The 19675-nt window shown below is 66.9% G+C and overlaps 6 protein-coding genes across 6 annotated transcripts in view; 3 read left to right on the top strand and 3 right to left on the bottom strand.

The window, feature by feature from the left end:
- Nucleotides 1–773: 773 nt before the first annotated feature.
- Nucleotides 774–5577, top strand: CHLNCDRAFT_145470 (hypothetical protein; the record flags this gene model as incomplete). Its single annotated transcript, XM_005848072.1, has 11 exons — nucleotides 774–788; nucleotides 956–1208; nucleotides 1453–1574; nucleotides 1775–1864; nucleotides 1980–2043; nucleotides 2246–2365; nucleotides 2553–2614; nucleotides 2793–2892; nucleotides 3092–3186; nucleotides 3392–3474; nucleotides 5466–5577. 11 exons carry the CDS (start codon nucleotides 774–776, stop codon nucleotides 5575–5577), a joined length of 1116 nt encoding a protein of 371 aa, XP_005848134.1.
- An 835-nt stretch (nucleotides 5578–6412) lies between these two features.
- Nucleotides 6413–9482, bottom strand: CHLNCDRAFT_145469 (hypothetical protein; the record flags this gene model as incomplete). Its single annotated transcript, XM_005847913.1, has 11 exons — nucleotides 6413–6579; nucleotides 6754–6901; nucleotides 7058–7131; nucleotides 7247–7333; nucleotides 7598–7730; nucleotides 7962–8023; nucleotides 8197–8291; nucleotides 8513–8625; nucleotides 8820–8903; nucleotides 9031–9124; nucleotides 9235–9482. 11 exons carry the CDS (start codon nucleotides 9480–9482, stop codon nucleotides 6413–6415), a joined length of 1305 nt encoding a protein of 434 aa, XP_005847975.1.
- A 349-nt stretch (nucleotides 9483–9831) lies between these two features.
- On the top strand, nucleotides 9832–12422 carry CHLNCDRAFT_145468 (hypothetical protein; the record flags this gene model as incomplete). Its single annotated transcript, XM_005848071.1, has 9 exons — nucleotides 9832–9981; nucleotides 10182–10305; nucleotides 10504–10607; nucleotides 10740–10875; nucleotides 11063–11150; nucleotides 11307–11474; nucleotides 11709–11816; nucleotides 12041–12126; nucleotides 12238–12422. 9 exons carry the CDS (start codon nucleotides 9832–9834, stop codon nucleotides 12420–12422), a joined length of 1149 nt encoding a protein of 382 aa, XP_005848133.1.
- A 635-nt stretch (nucleotides 12423–13057) lies between these two features.
- On the bottom strand, nucleotides 13058–14615 carry CHLNCDRAFT_52124 (hypothetical protein; the record flags this gene model as incomplete). The annotated part of the gene is made up of 5 exons (XM_005847912.1): nucleotides 13058–13224; nucleotides 13370–13501; nucleotides 13663–13793; nucleotides 13932–14046; nucleotides 14411–14615. 5 exons carry the CDS (start codon nucleotides 14613–14615, stop codon nucleotides 13058–13060), a joined length of 750 nt encoding a protein of 249 aa, XP_005847974.1.
- A 569-nt stretch (nucleotides 14616–15184) lies between these two features.
- Nucleotides 15185–18110, top strand: CHLNCDRAFT_145466 (hypothetical protein; the record flags this gene model as incomplete). The annotated part of the gene is made up of 11 exons (XM_005848070.1): nucleotides 15185–15382; nucleotides 15507–15565; nucleotides 15687–15745; nucleotides 15925–16204; nucleotides 16317–16417; nucleotides 16588–16698; nucleotides 16869–16965; nucleotides 17131–17160; nucleotides 17354–17457; nucleotides 17655–17743; nucleotides 18057–18110. 11 exons carry the CDS (start codon nucleotides 15185–15187, stop codon nucleotides 18108–18110), a joined length of 1182 nt encoding a protein of 393 aa, XP_005848132.1.
- A 560-nt stretch (nucleotides 18111–18670) lies between these two features.
- The window catches only part of CHLNCDRAFT_145465 (hypothetical protein), a gene marked incomplete at both ends in the record, with an annotated part of 1580 nt that continues 575 nt past the window's right edge, over nucleotides 18671–19675 (bottom strand). Inside the window, 3 exons of the mRNA XM_005847911.1 lie at nucleotides 18671–18996; nucleotides 19266–19346; nucleotides 19589–19655. Of these exons, the coding sequence (XP_005847973.1) occupies nucleotides 18671–18996; nucleotides 19266–19346; nucleotides 19589–19655 (474 nt within the window). The remainder of the gene's footprint in view (nucleotides 18997–19265; nucleotides 19347–19588; nucleotides 19656–19675) is intronic.

Here is a 19675-nt window from a genome sequence, read left to right as displayed (position 1 = left end):
GGGAGCCGGGCCGAGGCGAACCCGCCGACCTCGCTGGCCGCGCAGCGCAGCCAGCGAGCGGCGTGGCCAGCACCAGCCCGGGGGCGGCGCGTCACCCGCGGCGCAGCCCTGCTTTCCTTCAGGCATCAGATCCGTCAGACGCTCTGCTCCGATGCAGCCGGCACCACCTCACAGCGAGCGGCTGCCCGGCTGCGACACAGCACCAGCCCTAGTTGGGCTGTGTATCATCCCCGTCCCACACTCTCTCTGCGTGCCCAAGCCCCGAAAACCGTCGCTTGGGCCGCTCTCTTACTGACCGACACTCCCCCCCCCGGCAGCCAGCCAGGCCGCAGCGGTGCTGATGTGATGTACCTCGCCTGACCCAATCTCTCATCACACTTGCACAGCTGCATGCATCATTGAATTGCACTTTTCCCCAGAACCCGCTGTAGCAACTGCCCATCTGCTTTTTTTGGTGATAACCAAAACGCACCTTGTTGCTTGCTGGCTGTTTCGGCGGCCCCGCTGCAACTGTGCAGCTTCCCGCTGTAATGCAACTCCATAGCTCGCCTGGGTGGCGTGGCAGGGTGTGCCTCTGCCCTAGGAATGGGGGTCTGCTGCTGTTGACCTGACTGCAGGTGACAGCGCTCAATCCGCTCGCCAGCTGGCGGCGGCTGGCAGACAAGGCCACCCTGCTTGCAAGGTGCAGCAAGGGCGCTTGCCGTTGTCGCTGCCAGATTCTGACATGAACAGGGGTCAGGGAGGGCCCTGCAGGGCTCCCTGAGGCCCCGCCGATGCGAGTTGTTGCGGTGGCCCCGCCGCTACGGCGTGTTGGATTGAAAGAACGAGTTGTGCTGGCGATCAGCATTGCGTCGCTGATCAAGGGCGTCTCCTTGCTGCAGGTGATTGGCGGCACTCTGCACATTTGCTGTCACACCACTGCCGTTGGCCAAGGGAATCCCTGCCTGTGCTGTAGACCAGCAAGCACGAGCTATCGTCGGACTCCGGCGAGCTTCTGTCCGTCGTCGGCCCCCAGGAGGAGTCGCCCGCTGCCACCGCCGCCGCCGCCGCCACCTCCCGCCGGCGGCCCCAGCAGCCCACAGACTGCCGCAGCGCGGGGCCGCACCGACGTGACTTTTCGGCCAAGGAGCTGGCGCTGCAGGCGAAGCGGTACAAGGCCTGGAGGGCGGGCACCGCTCGCGGCGTGGCTATGTGCCTAACGGTCAAAGGTCTGATGCGCCGCTCGACCGCCCAGCCCCTTGAAATGCCAGCCCAGCACGCAGCGCCAGCAGTTGCGCCTGGCCAGGCCTCCAAGCCACTGCTGCTTCCTCCTGCTGAGCGCCTACTGGGTCCTACATCGCTCCTCCTGGCAGCCCGTACACTTTCCCCCTGTCGCGCGCCGCCGCCCGCTGCCCACCCGCTGCCGCTCCCGCCGCCTCGCCTTGCTTCGCGTCGCCGCTCCCTCTCCTGCAGACCAGGCCGAGGACCTGCCAGAGTGGGTGGAGTACCATCTGGGGCTGGGCGCCTCCCACATCTATGTCTTTGACACCGGCAGCCGGCCGCCAGTGAAGGGCGTACTGCGGCCGTACTTGAGGGTGAGGTGGCAGCCTGGTGGAGGCCCTCCCACCTCGACCTTGACGGTGCTCAGCTCTGGAGCTGGCCCGGCTGGGACCATGCGTGATGCAGCCAAGGGCTGCTGGTGCGGCGGCGGCGGACCGGGCGCTCGCCGCTCTGCTGTGAGTGCTGCAAACCAGGCCCGCAGTGCTTCGGTGCTGGTGCTGTGCGCTGGTTTCAGGCCGGTGATGTAACGTACCGCTACATCAGCGACTTCAAGGCAGCTTCCCAGGACTTGAACGCCACCAATGACCACCGCTACAATCCAAAGGTACCGCTGGTACTGCTGTGCCTCCCCCAGGGGCTGCTGCCCGGCGCACGCATGGTGCCATGCTGGCGGCCTGCCGGCGGCCGTCACCCCTGCGCCCCTGCTGCCCCTGCTGCAGTACAAGCAGTGGATTGTCTATTCATTGTGCCTGCGTGACTATGGCACCCGCCACCGCTTCATGGGTGATTGGCCTGCCAGCCCGCCAGCCTGCCTGCCTCTCCTGGCCCGGGCCTGCCTGCCTGCTCTGGCCCGGCGAGTCCCGTGGCCTTTGCACAGCAGGAGGGCGTCGCTGTGCTCCCTGGGCTGCTGGGGACTGGCCCAGCTTGCCCACCCGCCCACTCAACTCCCTCACATGTTATTTCTTCCTGCTTTCTTCCCGGGCAGCTTTCATTGACTCTGACGAGTTCCTAGTGATCACCGACGGCACCCCCGACCTGCCCACGCTGCTGGAGCAGTACAGGCGGTACGGCGGCCTGGTGGCCAACTGGCGCATACTGGGATCCAGTGAGTGGCCGCCGCTGCCGAGCTGCTGCTGGGGTGGACTGGGGGTGGCGGCGGAGAGGAGTGGAGTGCAGGGAGATGAGGGGAGGTGGAGTGGGATGTGTGCACTGTGGTCCTATCAACAGGCTAACACGCTGATTGAAGGGTGACATGCTGAGCATGCAAGTGCCTGCTGCTTGTCTGGGTGCAGGCGGGCACAAGTCGCACCAGGATAGCACGCTGCTGGCATACACCAGCTGCTACCCAGAGCAGGTGTGGGCGAGCCCTGTGCCCAGTGGGATGTGTTTGGGTATGGCGGTGATGGCAGATGCTCCAGGGCGGCGCTGGTCCCCTGGTGGGGACCACACAAGCGCAGCCCTGGGGCCCAGGAACCGGGTGTGTGCACCCTCGGGACCACCGCCAAATCAACAGGCGCGATCGTGCGTTGCAGGCGCCCGCGCAGCGGGCCATCAAAACCATAGTGAACACCGCGCTGGCGGTGCAGCCGGCCTCCCCGCATAACGCGTACTATGTGGGAGGCTGCCACGCAGGTAGAGCACCTCGCTGCCCGCTGCGCTGGCGCCTGCCACCCGCTGCGCGCTGGCTGTGCCGCGGCACTGCGGCCCGCTGGGCCTCCTGCGGTCGGGGCCTCCCGCACGAGCACGAGCACGAGGACAGTCAGCTGCCTCCTGCCTCGGTCTGCAAGGCCCCGCAGGACCCACTCACTCCCATGTGCCTCCTGCCCTGCAGTGTCCACAGCAGGGGAGCGGGTGGACGGCTTCTCTTCGGCCCGCATCCGCTCAGACCGGCTGCTGGTCTACCACTATGCCACCAAGAGCCTGCAGGTGGGCTGGCTGGCTGGCTGGCGCGTCGGCTGGCGCCTGCCTGGGCGGGGCTGCGGACGCTTAGGCTAGCGCCGGCCTCTGCCGCCCGGTTTGCTCCGGCCTGCAGGTGCATGCAACCCGCCGTGGTGGCGCTTCCGCGGAGACCGCTTGCTTGGCAGGGGGTACGCCTGCTGATGCTGCCCGGTTCTGGCTGTTTGGCATGCAGGATTTCAAGGCGAAGATGAAGCGGGGGGGCGGGCTGGGGGTCATCTTTCGGAAAATGGACTTCTGGAAGCAAGTGCAGGCGCAGTGAGTTGTTTTGAGCGCTGGGGAGCGGCCTGGCGGCTGGGTGGTGCAGCAGGGGCCAAGCGCTGGCGGCAGGCGCGGCATGCTCGCTGCGCACGTGTCCCAGGGGTGGCTGCAGCTGTTTGACGTGCTGCTGCCTTGCTAGCCTGCGTGGCAGCGCAGCTTGTAGGTGGCCGAGGGTGGGTTCGCTAGACGTGGGGCTGTGGCCCGCCTCGCTTCGCATCTGCAGGTCGAATGAGACGTGCACCCAGGCGGCAGATGCGTGGCGGGGAATGCGCCCATGGCAGCGGCAGCCGCGGCGGCGGACAGCGCCACTTGGGGGCTCGCGGCGGCGGCCGGGCGCAGAGGGATAGGCGCAGCCTGCTGGCAGGGCAGCTTGCGGGGGGCTCGCCGGCTGACCGCCATGGGCGGCAGCGGCGGTCCCGAGGTCACGGCGGCGGCTCACTGCGCGTTTGGTCTGGGCCGCTCAGCGAGGCCAGAGGCATTCTTCCTGTCTGTGATGGGACTTTGGCCATCCATTGGGCGATTTCCCACCCTGACTTTAATCAGGAGAATCCTGGGGATGCCTGCCCAGGACATGCCGGCGGGCACTTCCACGTCGGGGGCGGCAGGCGGCGCGCGGCATTGTACATGTGTGACAGGCCCTCCCCAGCTCGGCCGTCGTCACCTAGCGGGCTCCAAGGACCCCCACATGCAGAGGCGCGGCCTAACCAAAGAGGGACGCCTCCTCAGGAGAGGCCCGCATCAGCTGCGTATGCCAGGCGGCAGCTGCTCGGTCGGACCGTACTCCTCCGCAAATTGCGTGATTCTTACAGCATTGTTATTCGCCCATTTTTAGCATTGACACACGCACACTCATTACACGCAGACTCCTTAGCATGCGCATGCGCGCACTGGGCGTGCCCAGGTCACCAGGTGAGCGCTACGTCTCTACGAATGCAAGCAAACCACTGCTGGATCATGTGCGCTAGGTAGTAGTGGCATGGCCGCCGCCGTCTGCTGTGTGCCACCGGAACGTCACTCACATCACACTGATGCAATTCCCTCGTGTGTGCACTTTCGCAGGGGCGCCCCATCTTAGATGCCCCGAAACCGAACCAGCAGCGTCAAGCGATTCGTGCAAGACCAGTGCGGCGCCAGCCAGCGCCGCCCCAGAGCAGCCTCCCTGCGGCGGCGGCAGTCCCGCCGCCCGCCCCGTCCCAGCAGTAATGCCTGCACCTGCAGCTGAACACAGGCGCATGCCATCTCCAAACACGTCATGCAGTCCACAATCAGCTGACGACGCGGAACCATCCAGCTCAGAGGCATCGGAGCTGACAACACTGCTGGGGCGCGAAACGGCGCCGACCAGCTGGCGCCGCCGCCAGCAGCGCGCCTTTGATGCCCTGCTGCTGGTTGCTCAGGCCTGTGCGCACAGCAGCACGCAAGAAACAGGTGTGTGTCGCCTCTGCTGGTTGCCGGTCTTGCATGTGCCGCGCGTTGTCTATGCGCGCCTTGATACTCTGTTGGCTCAATCGGGCTCATCGGATGTGGCCGTTCAAATGAAGTGTCTCATTTGCCCACAGGCACACCAGCGGTGCCGGGGTCTGTGCAGCAGCCCACCCACTGGACTAGCAGGCAGCGGCAGCAGAAGGGGAGGCCTCATGGGTCAGAGCCCGCCGTGCCCGGGCAGATGCACAACGGTGCATGGCAGAAGCGCAAGCGTTGCAGCCCAGCCAGTGCCGCTAGCCCTGTGGGGCAACGCTGCCAGGCCGCCGCAGCTGCCAGGCCACCGCAGCTGGCAGCAAGCGCCAAGCAGATCAAGTTGCCAACCGCCTCCTCCCCTGTCGCCCAGCAGCCACTCCCTGCCAGGTGGGACGGCACGAAGCGCTGGCGCCGAGTGCTGGCCCTCCTGCTGCTGCTCTGCACGCCTGCTGCAGTGCACAGCCATGCCAGTGTCGCAGCAGTGCCCCAAACACTCAACCACGCCTGCCCCCTACCATCTTGTGCTGCAGTGGCCGGCGGCAGGTAGCCATCGCCATCCGGGGCTATGCCCTGGCAGTGACCATGTCGCCCCACGATGCCGCCAGCCTGGCAGCGGCACGTGCCTTCCTGGCGCAGTTCTGACGAGGCAGGCATGCGCCGCGCCGCCGGGGTGCCCGCTGCCCTCCTCTCTCTCCCGCACGGCTGGCGCTCTCGCCGTCATGGAGCTGGGAGCAGCGAAACGAACCATCGCACGGATACTGCTTCGGGCCGCAGTTTGATAGTCCCTGCATAATATTTCATGTCCACTGAAACATGGTTTCCTTGCCCCTCGGCACTTTTACTCTTCCCTCTAATGTATGAGTTTTTCGCAGGTGCCAGCGTTCGCTTGCTGCACACCCAACGACCGATCCCTGGCATGCCGGGACAGCAAGAAGGGACGAATCCCTCTGCGCTGCTCCGGCTCTGGCAATGCCCACTTGAAATGAGCTTCCTCTCTCTTCCTATTCATCCTATTCATTGGAATCGACCCACCTGTTTCTTTCACGCCTACGCCGAACTTGCAAGTGGCGGCCCCGTCCTGTTTGCTGCTGCTGCAATGTTTTGGATGGGGCCCAACCCGCTCCTCTCCAGCGCTCACCTGCCCTCAGCTGAACTCAACCTCATCCTCATCCCCACACCCTGGTACCAATGCTTCCATTCCGTGGTACCAATGCTTGCACCTGGTGCCCCCGCCCAGCTGGGAGCAGCCTCCAATCGTTGTAAATGGAGGGATTAGTAGTCCAATTTACAGCGAGGGAGCGGGAGATGGGTGGGCAGAAGCCCCGCTCCCTTGCAGCATGGCCTGTAAATCCAGGGCTCCCTGCTAGGTGCCCGTAATGAAATAATCGCATTGCCGTTTGCCAACATGAAAGAAGATGCCGGCGCAGCCGCGGACGCCTCACGCTGCCGCCGCTGGCCGTCCCAGCAAGCCAGCCCCTCAGGGCGCCTGGTGGGTGGTCTCCTCCATGGTCCACACGCCTGCCGGCTCGCCCGGGGCGGGCTGCGCGGGCCGCGCCGCCGCCGCCGCCGCAAACTCCGGCTGCGCCAGCAGCTGGCGCGCGGCGGTGAAGTACTCTGCCACGGCGGCGTCGGTCCAGGGCGCGCCTGCACGGGGCGCACGCAGGCACAGGGGCGCAAAGGGAAGCTGCTCGGCAGCGGGCGGGCGGAACCCCACGGCCCAGCAGCGGCTGCACCAGCTGCTGGCAGCTGCCGGGAGGCCTGGTTGAGCGCTCGCCGCCCCTACACAGTCTGTGCAGCTAGCTGCCGAGCGAGGTTCACCCGGGCTGCACGCGCCTGTCACGCCATCAGGCCCGCCGCTCCACCCCAGGTGCCCGCCCGTGGGCGTCACAACCAGCAGGCACTGCGGGTTGGCCTGCAGGGCCTCAAAGGGGATGGCCTCCTTGGGGGCGATGGGGTCATCAGCGGCCTGCACAGCAGGCACAGCAGGCACAGCAGGGCAGGGCAGCTTATTGCATATGGTGATGGTGGTGGCCAAGGGACTATAGCAGCAGCTGGTCGCTACGGCAGCGTCATCGGCAGCCCAGCAGCTGCGGCCGGCGCCACAGCCCCCTCCGAGCCCCACCTGGATCACGAGCAGCGGGATGCGCACATCGGGTATGCTCAGGCTGCTGCTGCTGCCGGCATAGTAGGCATCCACTGCGGAGCAAGCGTGGGGGCCAGGTGCCTGGCGCATGGACACATGCCCCTGGCGCACACACCAGGCCACAGGGCGCATGTGTCCATGCGCAGCAAGACAGCTGCCCAGCCCCACCGTCTGGCCAGCCAAAGGCGATGCGGGTGATGGCATCATCAAACTCGCGGATGGTCTTCGCCCCGATGGCGACGTCTGGCCGGTAGGCTGCAGGGCAGGGCAGGGCAGGGCAGGGCAGAAGGCGGGCGGACAGGTGGGCAGGCAGGCGCTGGCGGACTGAGGATGCCGCAGCATAAAGTATGCCCGGAAGAACGGCCGCGAGAGCAGGGGCCGAGCTGCGCACGCGCTGCTCCTCTGCTGCAGCACAGGCTGATGGGTCGTGCCACGCTTGAGCCCGCCTCAGGCCCCCGCCGCCGGCACACACCCAGCCGGCCACAAGCAAGCGGCGGAGGCGGCGGCGGCGGCGCTCACGCCGCCCCTCCCCGTTGGCCGCCTCTGCCTCGAACAGGTGGTGGTGGTTCTGGTAGATGCGGTTCAGGCTGCGGGCCAGGTTCCAGTCGTATATTCGGTTGAAGCCCTGCTGGAAGTTGGAGTCGGACAGCGGCTGCGGGAGCGGCAGGGGAGGGCAGGAGGGCGGGGCAGGAGGGTGGTGTGTGTGGGTGGGTGTGCGTGTCGTGGGACGGGGTGGAGAGGAAGGCGCGACTGGGGGACCGGCAGGGATTGGGGTGCTGAGTGAGAGCAAGGGCGAGCGGCAAAAGGAAGGGTGCTGCGGGCAGGTGGCCAGGCAGCAGGGCGGGGCAACCAGCAGCGGTGCCGCGAAGCAGCACACGCGCACCAAGTCGAAGGGGTTGCACAGAGCCACGGCGGCGCTGATGGGCGTGCGGTCCTGCTCCTCCCCTGCACACCCAGCAGCCAGGCGGCCCCGCTCAGCCAGCTCAGCTGGCAGCCAGGGAGCGGGCGCCGCGCTGCCGCACGTGCCGCCGCATCGGGCGGCCCAGCAAGCAGCAGCCGCGCCCTGGTATTTCTGTCTGCCTGCGGTGACAGCCAGCCATCCACAGAAAGCCACCCACCCAGGTAGCGGGTCATGATGTTGGCACCCAGGCTCCACCCCGCCGCAAACAGCAGGCTGTGAGGGTACTGGTTCCGGACGTGGGCCACGACATTGCTGCGGGCAGGCGCACGGCACGCGGCAGCAGGCGTCAGCGGCCGCATGTGGCGCAGCAGCTGGCAGCACGGTGCAGGAGGGAGGGGCAGGCAGGCATGGACACAGCGCCAATGCCCCGTCCAAGGAGCAGCTGAACCGGCACAGCAGAAGGTGCCTGGCTACCCTCCCCACTCCCCTCGTGGTCGCCTGCCAGGCTGCTCGCCTGCCCGCCCGCCGCTCACCGCATGTCTTCTGTGAACGATGCCGAGTAGAACTGGGCCGTCAGGACGGGGCTGCCGCTGGTACCGCGGCTGTTGAACACAACCGCTCGGATCCCCGCCTCGCGCGCATGCACCTGCAGCCAAGGGATCGGGCCAGTCAGTGGTGGCTCGGGGCAAGGTCGCCAGCCGCTGCAAGCTGGAAGGTGGCAGATTGCCCGGCAGCGGCCACCTGGTGTCAGCTGACCCACCCAGGCAAGCACAGCAGGCCAGGCAGGCAGGGCCCTGCGGTGTGTCCAAGCACCCGCCGCCACCCCTGCTGTTAGCTCACCACTGCGTGCTGCACATAGCTATCCTCTGAGCCGCCTGTCAGGCCCGGCAGCAGGATGAGCACGGGGGCGTCCTGCGGCAGCTGCTGCGGCACGGCAGGCGGGGGGAGGGCGAGGGTAGCCGGTGAGAGGCGCTGCTCTCCTCCACCATAGGACGAGACCGAGACCCAGCCACCTGCCCTAGCCAGCCCAGCCACCACACCACCGCCGCACCTGGGCGGCCGGCAGGTCTTCTGTGTCCAGCGCCACGCAGCCGCCGTCTGGCATGTGCACAATCTCGCGATCATACAACACGTGGGGCTTCTTCCTGCAACGGGTTGCTTGCCAACTTGGTTGGCTTTAACAGGGTTTCGACACAAACCCACTGGGGAAACAGAGTTGATGAAGGGCGGGTGCAGCCTGGCTGCCCTTCCCCACCTGAACCACGCTGCGAGGATGGTCTCGAAATGGCCGCCCCGCGGCATCCAGCCAGGCTGGCGGTAGGGGGCGGTGAGGGCGGGGCAGAGCGACAGGATGGCGCTGTTCCAAGCCGTGCTCTGGCCCTGCACCGTCGGCTTGAGCTCCTTGGTGCCGCGGAACATGGCGGCTACACCCAGCGCTCCTGCTGCCGCTGCGGCGGTGAGGACGAGCGGAGAGGCGGGCGCCAGCGCCTGCACACCGCGCATGGAGCGTCGCCGCCAGTTGGGCGCCGGGGCGCTGCTGGTCCTGCTGCCGCGTGCGAGCTGCAGGTTATTGGCGGGTGCTGTGCCGCTGCTCAGTGGCTGGCCAGGGGCGGCAGGGCCTGCAAATGAGCCAGACATGCCACAGGGCGACGAGGCAACAAGCAGCACCCTGTTGCGGCTGCCTTCAAGCGGATCTGGATCGCATGACTGGTCAGCCAACGCGGGGCGAGGCCGCCCATGCTGTGCTGTGCACCAGGCTGTTGCCCAGCACAGCCCTACGTTTGAGCCCTGCTTGCTTCACAGCACAAACTGTATGCATTTGCAACACCTGTGTGTGCTCTAGATCGGCGCGATGGCTGCCGCTGAGGATGGCGCTGAGGCGCTGTCGCTCGAACAGGACCCCAAGTCTCCCCCACAGGGATTAGTGATAGCCCCAAAGCCGGCCTCCGAGAAGCCCGATCCTGAGGAGCTGCAGCACGCGATATTGGCCTTCTATTGCGTTGTAAGTTCCCGCAAGTCCCTGCTGCGAGCACCTTGACGCGAGGGGGCCTTCCTGGGGGGCGGCCAGGCAGCGCCTGGAGTGGCGCCAATCACGCTGCAGGGGGCCGGTGCCAGGCCGGCCGCCAAACCGCCGGCGCCGCAGCCCGCGCAGCGGTTTGCTAGAGGCCGTGGCCGATCGCCGCGCTGCGCCCCTGCATGCAGTTGTTCGTCATGTTCACGGCGCAGTGGGCGCTGGTGAGCTGGCGCAAGCGGCATCGGCGCAGCTACGATTTGGCGACGCTCGTCGGCCTTTGGCTCATCCCGCCCATCATCTCTGTGCAGCTGGGTGAGAGGCTCGTGCTGCTGGGCGGCGGGAACAGCAGCCGGCTTGCAGGCGTTGCAGGCCTGCCGGCGCTGTCCTCGCCACCAGCAGCAGCGCTGCGCCCCGCCCCACATCGCGGCGGCAGGCAGGCCCACACGCTGCCACCGAAAGCCGCGCCTGCGCCCGCCCGCCTCCCCGCCCGCCTCCCCGGCTTGTGCGCAGGCTTCTGGCGGTTTGTGGCCACCTGGGCCCTTTACTCCTCCATCACCGGCTACTACCTGTACCGCTGCTCCGGCAGGCAGCTGGAGAAGACGGTGCCCAAGCAGGTGAGGCAGGACAACCCTGGTCGTCCCGCCAGTGTCGCCGCAAAGCGAGGGCCGCGCGGCGCATCACCAACGCTGCACGCGCGCTGTTGTCAACCACGCCGCCCCTGCCGCGGCCTGCCCTCCTGCCTGCAGGTCTACGCTTTCTTCATGGTTGTCTTCCGCGTCAGCGTTGGCGTGGGCTTTGTGGGCTACATCATGCTGCTGCTGGAGTTCACGGGGCTGGGCCTGCTGTTCCGTGCGGTGCTCGGCCAGGGCGCCTCGCTCACGGGTGAGGCTGGCAGGCAGGCGGAGCTTGCACGCAGGGCGCTGGGCAGCTGTGGCTGCGTGTGTGCGAGGAGTGTGTCGCGGCAGGTCAGATTCGAGGCGGGGCAGGCCACACGGCGGTGCACCTGATCGGCTGGATGCATGTGTGGGGTGGGTGACCCACGCTGCTGCCCTGCTGCTGTCCCGCGCAGCCGTGTGGTACGGCCTGTACTACGGCATACTCACCCGCGACTGCGCTGAGGTGGCCACAGACCGCATCGCTCGCTCCCTGGGCTCTGGGTGAGTGAGCAGTCTGGAGAGCGGGCAAGTGACACCCTCGGCTCGTGCCCATGCCTTGCTGGCGCCAAGGGCCTGCCTTGCTGGCAGCCTTCAGCCTTGATTGATCTCACCGGCGCGGCCGCCGCCTCCTCTCCGCGCCTGCCCTCCTGCCGCCAGGCGCAAGATGGCGGTGTCGGTTCGCAGCTGCGGCATCTGCGGCGGGGACCTGAACGACGGCGGCGGCACGCCCGCAGCTGCGGAGGCGGCCGGCGGCGGCGGCGGCGGCACCGGGCTGGGCACAATCCAGCTGTCCTGCAAGCACCTCTTCCATATGGAATGCATCCGGTGAGGAAAGAGTGTGTATGTGTGTGTACGTGTGTGTGTGTATGTGTGTCTCTCTGTGTGTGTGAGAGAGAGAGAGGAGCCCTGCCCTCGGGAGCCCGGGGCCCGCCGCCTCGGCAGCAGCCGCGCGCCCATCCGCGCCCGTGCCGTGCGATGCCCGGCCGGCCAGCCACCGGCGCCAGCCGCGCCGCGCCGCGTCGCCCTGGCGTCCAAGTGTCCCGTGCCGGCGTGTTGCAGGGGGTGGTGCATCATCGGCAAGAAGGACACGTGCCCCACCTGCTGGGAGAAGGTGGACCTTCGGTCCGTGTTTGCCGACAAGCCCTGGGAGACCCGCAACCTGTCGTGGTGCGTGGCGGGGCCCCTTCTTTTGAACAAAGTTATGCGAGGGTCCTGGCGGGTGTAGGCTGCCAGGCCAGGCAGCACCCGACCATCACCTGCTGCCCTGCCGGTCCCGCCCGCTCCCGCCCGGACGCACTCGCTCGTCCACCTGCCTGAGGAGGGCGGCTGCCGCGCTTGCCCCGCCCACCCTGCTCAGCTCTGCCCCGCCCCTGCCCCTGCCCCGCCTGCAGGATCCAGATGCTGGACATGGTGCGGTACCTGGTCGTCTGGAACCCGGTCATCTTCCTGGGCCTCCACTTCATTTTCCACGCCACGGGTGTGTGAGGGGGGCTGTAGTGTGCCTGCCCATACTGTTTTTCCTGCATTTTGTCTGTTTTGTTTGTTTTGCTAATATCGAATGCCGCCTCTCTCTGTGACGCACGCGCAGGGCTGGACCACCCGCCGGAGCACCACCACCACCACAACAACAACATGACGGGCAATGGCACCGCCGCCCTGAACGGCACCGCTGCCCTGAACGGCACGGCAGCAGGGCTCCTCATGCAGGCGGTGGGCGCGGCGGCGGCGAATGCGACGGCGGCTGTGAACGGCACGGCAGAGGCCTTGAGATGAGGCTGCGAGCAAGTGGTGCTCGCGGATGCGCCCACCCGCACTGCCTGCTGTCTACCCAGCCACATCATGCAGCCATTGCAATCATTGGATTACAATCGTTGGATGTCTGGCAGGCGCTATCTTGTGTGGAACAGTGGGTCAAAAGGTATGGCCATATAGGTGGAAGGACAAAGAGGTGCAAGGCGCAATAGGAAGCAAGTCGAACGCTCGAACAGATGCACATGGAAGACAGCAAATGAATAGTATGTCGTCGTCACCTTCCCGCCGGCCTCGTCCCGAATAGACTGTAGGAGGAGGGAATGGTGCCGGGGCCTGTTGTCAGCGGTGCCCCAAAGGACGAGATGGCATCCACCACAGTCTCCAGAGCGCTGGAATTTGGGGTGGGGAGGGGGAGGGGCAGGCAGGCAGGCGGATGGGTGGCTCCAGGGAGGAAGATGTGCAGGCGCTGCCATGCAGGCTGCACGGCTGGCACGTGCCTGCTGGGCCCCACGCCCTGCGGCACCAGCCACTGCCTCTCCAGCTCCAGGATCCTGCTGGCGTTGCCCTGGCTCATCAGTCTGCAGGCGGCACGCGCGCATTTCGATCCCGGAGGCATCTCTGGCAGCCTGCGACTCGCCCTGCTTTTATTTTGCAGCTCACCCGGTGAGAGCATACACCAGCCTATGCTCCAGCTCCGACCCGGCGTCTCCCCTGCTGATAGCCACCCCGTATGGGTCGACGTAGGCGGGCGGGGCATTCAGCATGGGGAGCCCCACCTGGGAGGCGGGCGTGACGCTGTCGTAGGCCAGGGCGGCGCAGGTGCCTGCGCTCGGGGCAAGCATACACACGACTTGGCGGCCTGGCTGGGCAGCAAGCAGCCACCCGGCAGCGGGGGCACTGCAGCCCCTGCCACCGGCCCAGCTTTGCCGGCGCGGAGCGCTGCCGCCTGGCGCGAAGCCGTCGCTCACCGTCCTGCACCTTGGCCGCCGCCTGCTCCAGGGTGGGATAGATCTTGATGTTCACATCCACATCCTGCACGACAAAGGGCAGCGCGTAGTAGCCCTCCACGAAGCACAGTGTCTGGCCGACAGGGAAGTTGCCTGCAGGCCAGCAGCGGCAGGAGCCACGGCAGGGTCGGGCAGCAAGGCCTGGGCGCCTGGTGCTGGCCCCTGCCGGCACCTAGGGACCAAACTCGAATGCATCTACAGTCTGTAGTCCATGCTGGATTCCTGCAGGTCGTTTCCAGCCTGGGGCATCGCACCTGTGAAGAGGCCCTGCCAGCCTGCCGGCGACTGGAGCTGCTGGCCCGGCTGGGCCCCGGGGCCGAACAGCGCCAGCCCGTTGCGGGAGGCGTCGCCAAACAGCGCCACGCCGCTGCTGTAATAGAAGGGCCTGCGGCAGGGAGCGGGGTGGGCGGGACGGGCGGGCTGATGGGGGTGAGGGTGCGCCAGGCTGTGGGGGGGCGTCGTCGAGCACCGGTGCTTGCTGTCGCAGCTCGGCGTGCAGAGCCTCGCAGGGAGGGCCCCGCACCTCACAAAGTGCACCACCGCCTCTCGGCCGGGGGTGTAGGACAGGGCGGAGATGGTGAGGTCCAGGGTGCCGTTGGACACGCCCTGCAGCCGCTCCTCCAGGCTGTACAGCGGCACTGCAGACCAGGCCGCCGGGCGCAGCGCACGACAGCGGTCAGGGGAAGCGCTGGGGGCACCCGCTTGGCCGGGTTGAGCACGCCGGGCCCTCGTTGCCTGGCCGGCCGGCCGCGGCGGTGCCCCTCCAGCTTGCTAGCCTCGCCTGCGGTGCAGTTGAGCTCGGCTGCCTCGCAGATGGCGTCCATGAGGGCGACCTGCAGCATAAGCAGAGCACGGCAGAGGGTGGGTTACCCAACCAGCTGAGAGCAGGTGCGGCGGCGCGATTCGGCGGCCAATCTCGCCGCAGCCTGGGACTGCAGCAGGACAGACCCAAGGCAGTTCAGCACCCTGAGCCCTCCCACGCTGCCAGACCCACCTCGAAACCCTCCAGGCCTGCGTGGTTTTCTGGGGTGGGTCCCGTGGCAGGCTGGGAGAAGGGAAAGTTGCCAGAGGCCAGCAGGCCCACCCGCAGCGGCTCTCCGCTCTCCAGGGTGCTGCTGCCATCGGACTGGGCGTGGCAGAGGGGCGGGCAGCGGCCAAGCAAGGACAGCAGGCACAAGACTGCGAATCCAACCTCTCTCATCGTCATTGTGCTGTTTAGCGTGCACACTGCGATTCTGTGGTAAGGTAATAAGGTAAGGAGGAGGCAGAAAATGAAGAGGCACGCTGACCGGGCGGCGCAACTTTCTTCCTCGCCGCTGCCGCCGAACACATCCACATCTGCTGAACCCAGGGGAGCAACATTTTATGGGTAGTTTATGGGTCTGATTTATGAAGCTCTTGGCATCGCAAGGTGACCTCAGGCCTTGCTGCACTGGCGCTGTGCTGCCGAGCGTAGGCTGCCAGTGGCGCACCGGCTGGCCGTCCGCTGGGGGCGACTTCCGCTCTAGCACGCCCGGTCTTGCGACCACCGTCCCTCGCTATGACCTGGCGATACCGTGGGTTGGCCGGCCTGAGCACGGCGCCGGTCGACCGGATTTTTTCCACCTGGCTGCTGAGCCTGCTGCGTTTTGAGTCGGATTAAATGCCGGCGTCCAGAGGCATCGTATCTAGTGCATTCCGCTTCAGGGGAATTCCTAGCGCATTTCGTCCGCCGTCAGACCGTCGGGGGCCGCCTCCATCCCCTCTCATCCCCGATCTCCGCCAGATCTCTCCGCGATGGGGCTTCGCACCGCGCCCGTGCTGCTTGCATGCCTGCTTCTGTGGGCGTCCTGCGCCTCGGCGGCGCCCGAGAGCCGCAGGCTGCTGGCGAAGGCCGCCGCCAAGCCCGCGGAAGATGGCGGCGACGACAAGGTGCAGTCTGCTGAAACAATCGAGGAAATCTTCGATGCCATCGACGATGACACCGGCGACGAGGTGACTAGAGGGGAGGGCTGGGCATGCCGCCTTGAGGAGGGCTTGGTCGGGGACGTGCCGCACTCGACGCCAGATGCCACAGCATCTGATGTGGCGCCTGACGTTGCACGCTCCTCCTGTGCAGGTTGGCACGCCAGGGGACGACGCAGGCGACGATGCATCCACGGCACGGGGAGGCGGCGAGTGAGTGGGGCCTGCTGCTCAAGCGGGGCGGCAGGGAGGAGGGTGCCCTGGCAGCGCCCTGGCTCCGAGGCCTCCCTTGGCTGCTGTGCTGAGCCCCTGCCGTGCCTGCCTGCCTGCGCAGCTTCTCTAGCGGCATCAACACCGACCCCAGCTCCGCATCCGGCACCATCACCAACGCATGTGAGCGGGGATGGACGGCTGGGATGGCAGGGGTGGTGGCGGCGGGCAAACACCCGCTTGCCGCCTGGCCGGCCCCTCAGCCCCGTTGTATTTGTCAGCCTTGTGACCTGCACAAACCCCATGCCCACAACACCTTCCCGTTTACCTGCCTCGCCTGCCTGCCTGCCTGCCTGCTGCAGTGACCGCAGAGAACACCAACAGCCTGAAGGACTCTCTTGGCTCCAAGGTCGACTCCTCCGCCGCCAACAAGGCCCACAGCGAGGTGACGGCCATCGACTCCTCCCAGCAGGTGGAAAACGTGCACTCCGACGTCAACCAGGGCAACACCTACAACACCGCCGACAAGGGGGTGACGGAGGGGAAGGCCAGCCCCGGAAAGAAGAAGACCGCCACCACCGCCGACTCCAGCAACGATGCCAGCAACGATTCCAGCGATAGCAACGATTCCAGCGACAGCGGGTGAGCAGGGAGTCCTCACTAGTTGCAGAGCCGACAAGGGAGAGTCGCATGCACTGGCGCCCAACCTTTGCCCAACCATGCACCACCCCTTGCGACACCCCCATCCATGCAGGAACGACTCGTCCGACAACAGCACAGCCAGCATCGACACCGACAACAGCTCCGGCATCAACACCGACCCCACCGCCGCCTCTGGCACAGTCACCAACACACGTGCGGGGCGAAACGCCGGCGCTGGGCGGGCGGCGGGCAGCGGCAGCTGCATCAGCGCTGCCCATGATCAGGGCAGCCACGCAGGGCATGCCTGCCCATCACTGATCCCTGCATGTCCTTCCCACCTCACACTCCTCCTCCCATCGCCGCCCCCCCGCCTCTCCCTGCAGCCACCGCCACCACCAGCACCGGGCTGGCCGACTCCAACTACAACACAATCAACACCGTCACCTCCAGCGAGTCCACCACCAACAACAAAGTGGACAACTCCATGATCAACAGTGAGCGGGAGGGGCCTCAGCGCCATTCACACGCCAGCACACCACGGCATGGAGGGCATGCGCCGCAGGCAGGGGCGCCCCTGGAGCAAGCCCCTGCCCTGCGTGTGGCGCGGCTTGGCGCCGACCGGTCTCTGAACACTCTGCCTGCCTGCCTGCCCGCCCGCCCGCAGACAACCACCACGCCGACACGACCGACGGCAAGACCACCACCATCAATGCCGCCAACGGCGAGGTGGTGCACGGCGGGGGCGCCACCCTGAACTCTGGGTGAGGCGGTACCGGTGGTGGCAAGGGCAGCGCGGGCTTGCGCCTTTGGTGTCACAGCAGTGGGCCAGCGGGATGCCGGCACCAGTGCATGCCTGCCCTTCGCATCGTGCGCGGTCGCGCTGTCTCAGCTGTGATGCCTGACCCTCATTCCGCTGCTTTGTGCAGAGGGCTGGGGAACACCATAAACGCCGTGGAGTGAGTGTGGTTTGTTAGGGTCTGTTGCGTAGGTTGTTGGGTGGCGGGCATGGCTGGCTGGGTGCACACACAACGGCCCCTACGCACTCCCCAACCGTGCTCGCTCCGGCCGCCGCGGCCGGCCGCCCATTCGCTGCCTGCCCTGCCCCCTGCCGTCCGCTGTCGTCGTCGCCCCCCTGCCTTCTGTGCGCAGCTCCTTCAACACCAACACCGTCCTCCACGAGATAGAGAAGGAGGTGGAGAACAAGTACTTCAACACCTACCACACCACCGTCGTGAAGCCCGCAGCCAGCGGCGGTGAGTGGCGGCGTGCATGCGCGGGAGCGCTGGGCGGCGGGCAAGGGGCTGCGGATTTGCGGGGGCAGTCCAATCAGCGGGGAGGGCGCTGGAAGTGTGTGAGACAAGGGGGAGGCAAAGGGGGAGGGCATGAAGCGGGGCGGGGCCTGCTCCAGCCCTCTGATCCCTGGGGGTGCCCGCTCGCCCCCCGCCCGCAGGCGGCTCCTCCTCCGGCGGCGGCAGCAGCAGCGGCAGCAGCGGCGGCACGCCCATCCTGGTCCCCGGCGCCAGCTGCAAGTTCTTCACCGTCTCACTCACAGCAGTTGTTGAAATGACACAAAGACAGGCAGGCAGGCAGGCAGTATCATGTGACCAGAGATTTCAGACTAGATGAGACTCAGCAAGCATAGGCCGGCAGCCCAGGGCCGAAGCACTCCCCACATACCGTGATGCCCCGCGAGGCAGATACCTGTGCCATTTTTTATTCCAGTTCATTGATTCTCGTTTGCGATGCAATGAGCAGTGTGTCAAGAGAGGGAAGTCTGACAGGCGGTGCAGGCAGGACGGCGCTGCCCTGGGGGATCGTGCCTCCTCGGCGCCTGCCGGCTGCCGCACTACAGCACGGCAGCAGCAGCAATCGCGAGCAGAGTGACGGCCACGCTGCGTGCACCTGATGGCTGCAGCAGAAGCTGCGCTGCGGCTGGGCCCAAGGATGGCTCAGGTTCTGGTTCAAAGTGTTGCAAAGCGCGGCGCGAAGCCGCTCCGCCGCAACCTGGCAGCCACCGACAGATGTTAGCCACAAAGCCAGCTTCGGGGTGCCCGCAGCCTTTGGATTCAACCCAACAGGGCAAGACGCCACCGATTTACCGATTTGGGGATGCACCAACCTGGCTGGCGCCGGCGCCGGCTCCGCACAAAGGCCTGCTCCGCCTGCCGCCGCGTCTCCTACTGCTCGGTGGCCTGCCAGCCAGCAGACTGGAAAGACAGGCACACACGAGTGTGCGCTGTGCTCAGCAGGTTGGCGGAGCGGAGAAGAGCGGAGCGGGCCTGAGCAGGCTGGCGGCTCTCCTTTTCAGGTGGCGCGCTGCGGCTCCTCCCGAACACTAAGCGTCAGATTGCATCCAAGCAACTGATGTCAACAGGCAAGTGAAAAATGAAATGGCGGTGCATGAGATGACAAGTGTGCGGCCAGGAGGGCAGGGGGCGCTAGTCATCTGAGAACACATCAAACACGCTACCCCCACCCTCCTCCATCCCCGCCAGCATCGTCGCCACCTCCCCCGCTGCTGCCCCAGTCCCCTTCCCCCTCGTCCTCCTCCTGCTTGCCAGAGCCGCCAAACCAGCCGCCGTTGTTGCTGCCCAAGTCCCGCTCGAGAGGCTTCTCCCCGCCTGGGGCCCCGGAGTCCGTGGGAGCGGCGCCGCCTGCCGCGCCCTTCGCTCCCTCCGCTGGGCCGCCCGCCTTTGCCGCCTCCCCGCCCACGGGCCCCGGGTAGGGCATGACTGGCGGCCCGAAGAAGGGGGTTAACACGCCGCCGCCGTAGGAGTGGCGGGAGAAGAAGTCTGCGGGTGGAGGTGGGCGCGAGGTGGGGCCCGGCAGCGGCGCAGGGGTGGGCTGGACGCCCCGCAGAGCGCATCCCACCAGGCAGGGCGGTTGGGGCGGCAGCAAGAAAAGGGCCCCACCGGCCTCACGGCACCCACTTCCCCCTCCACCACCACCCCTTGGATCACACACACACACATGCTCTGCCACTCCAAAAACACACACAGACACACACACACACATGCTCTGCCTCATTACAACACACACAGACAAACACACACACACACACCATAGTCGATGCTGATGGCCGCCGCCAGCGCCACCATGCGCTCATCCAGGCGCAGCGGCCGGTGCACGGCCAGCTGGTTGCCTGCGGTGGGGAGGGGCGGCCCGGCTGGGCAGGGCGGCTCAACACGAGAGCCAGAAACAGCCATAAGGCCATCCAGAAGTGCAGAAGGCACCCGCAAAGAGGGCTGGGTGGGGAGCATGGCTGTGGCTGTGGCTGTGGCTGTGGGTCTGCCGCGGCGCGACACGCCAACACAGCACAGCGCGAATCGCCAGGACAGCAGGCGGGCAGCTCCCGCCACCGTTGCGCCGCGCCGCGCCGCGCACCGGCGCTGGTGGGGATTACGGACACGTCTGTGCGGGCCTGGGCCAGCGCGGTGACGGGCGGCGGCGGCTTGTCGGGGTGTGCCGCAT

This window comes from Chlorella variabilis, assembly GCF_000147415.1.
Source record: "Chlorella variabilis unplaced genomic scaffold CHLNCscaffold_9, whole genome shotgun sequence".
Lineage (NCBI taxonomy): Eukaryota > Viridiplantae > Chlorophyta > Trebouxiophyceae > Chlorellales > Chlorellaceae > Chlorella > Chlorella variabilis.
This window is presented reverse-complemented; position numbering and strand designations above follow the sequence as displayed.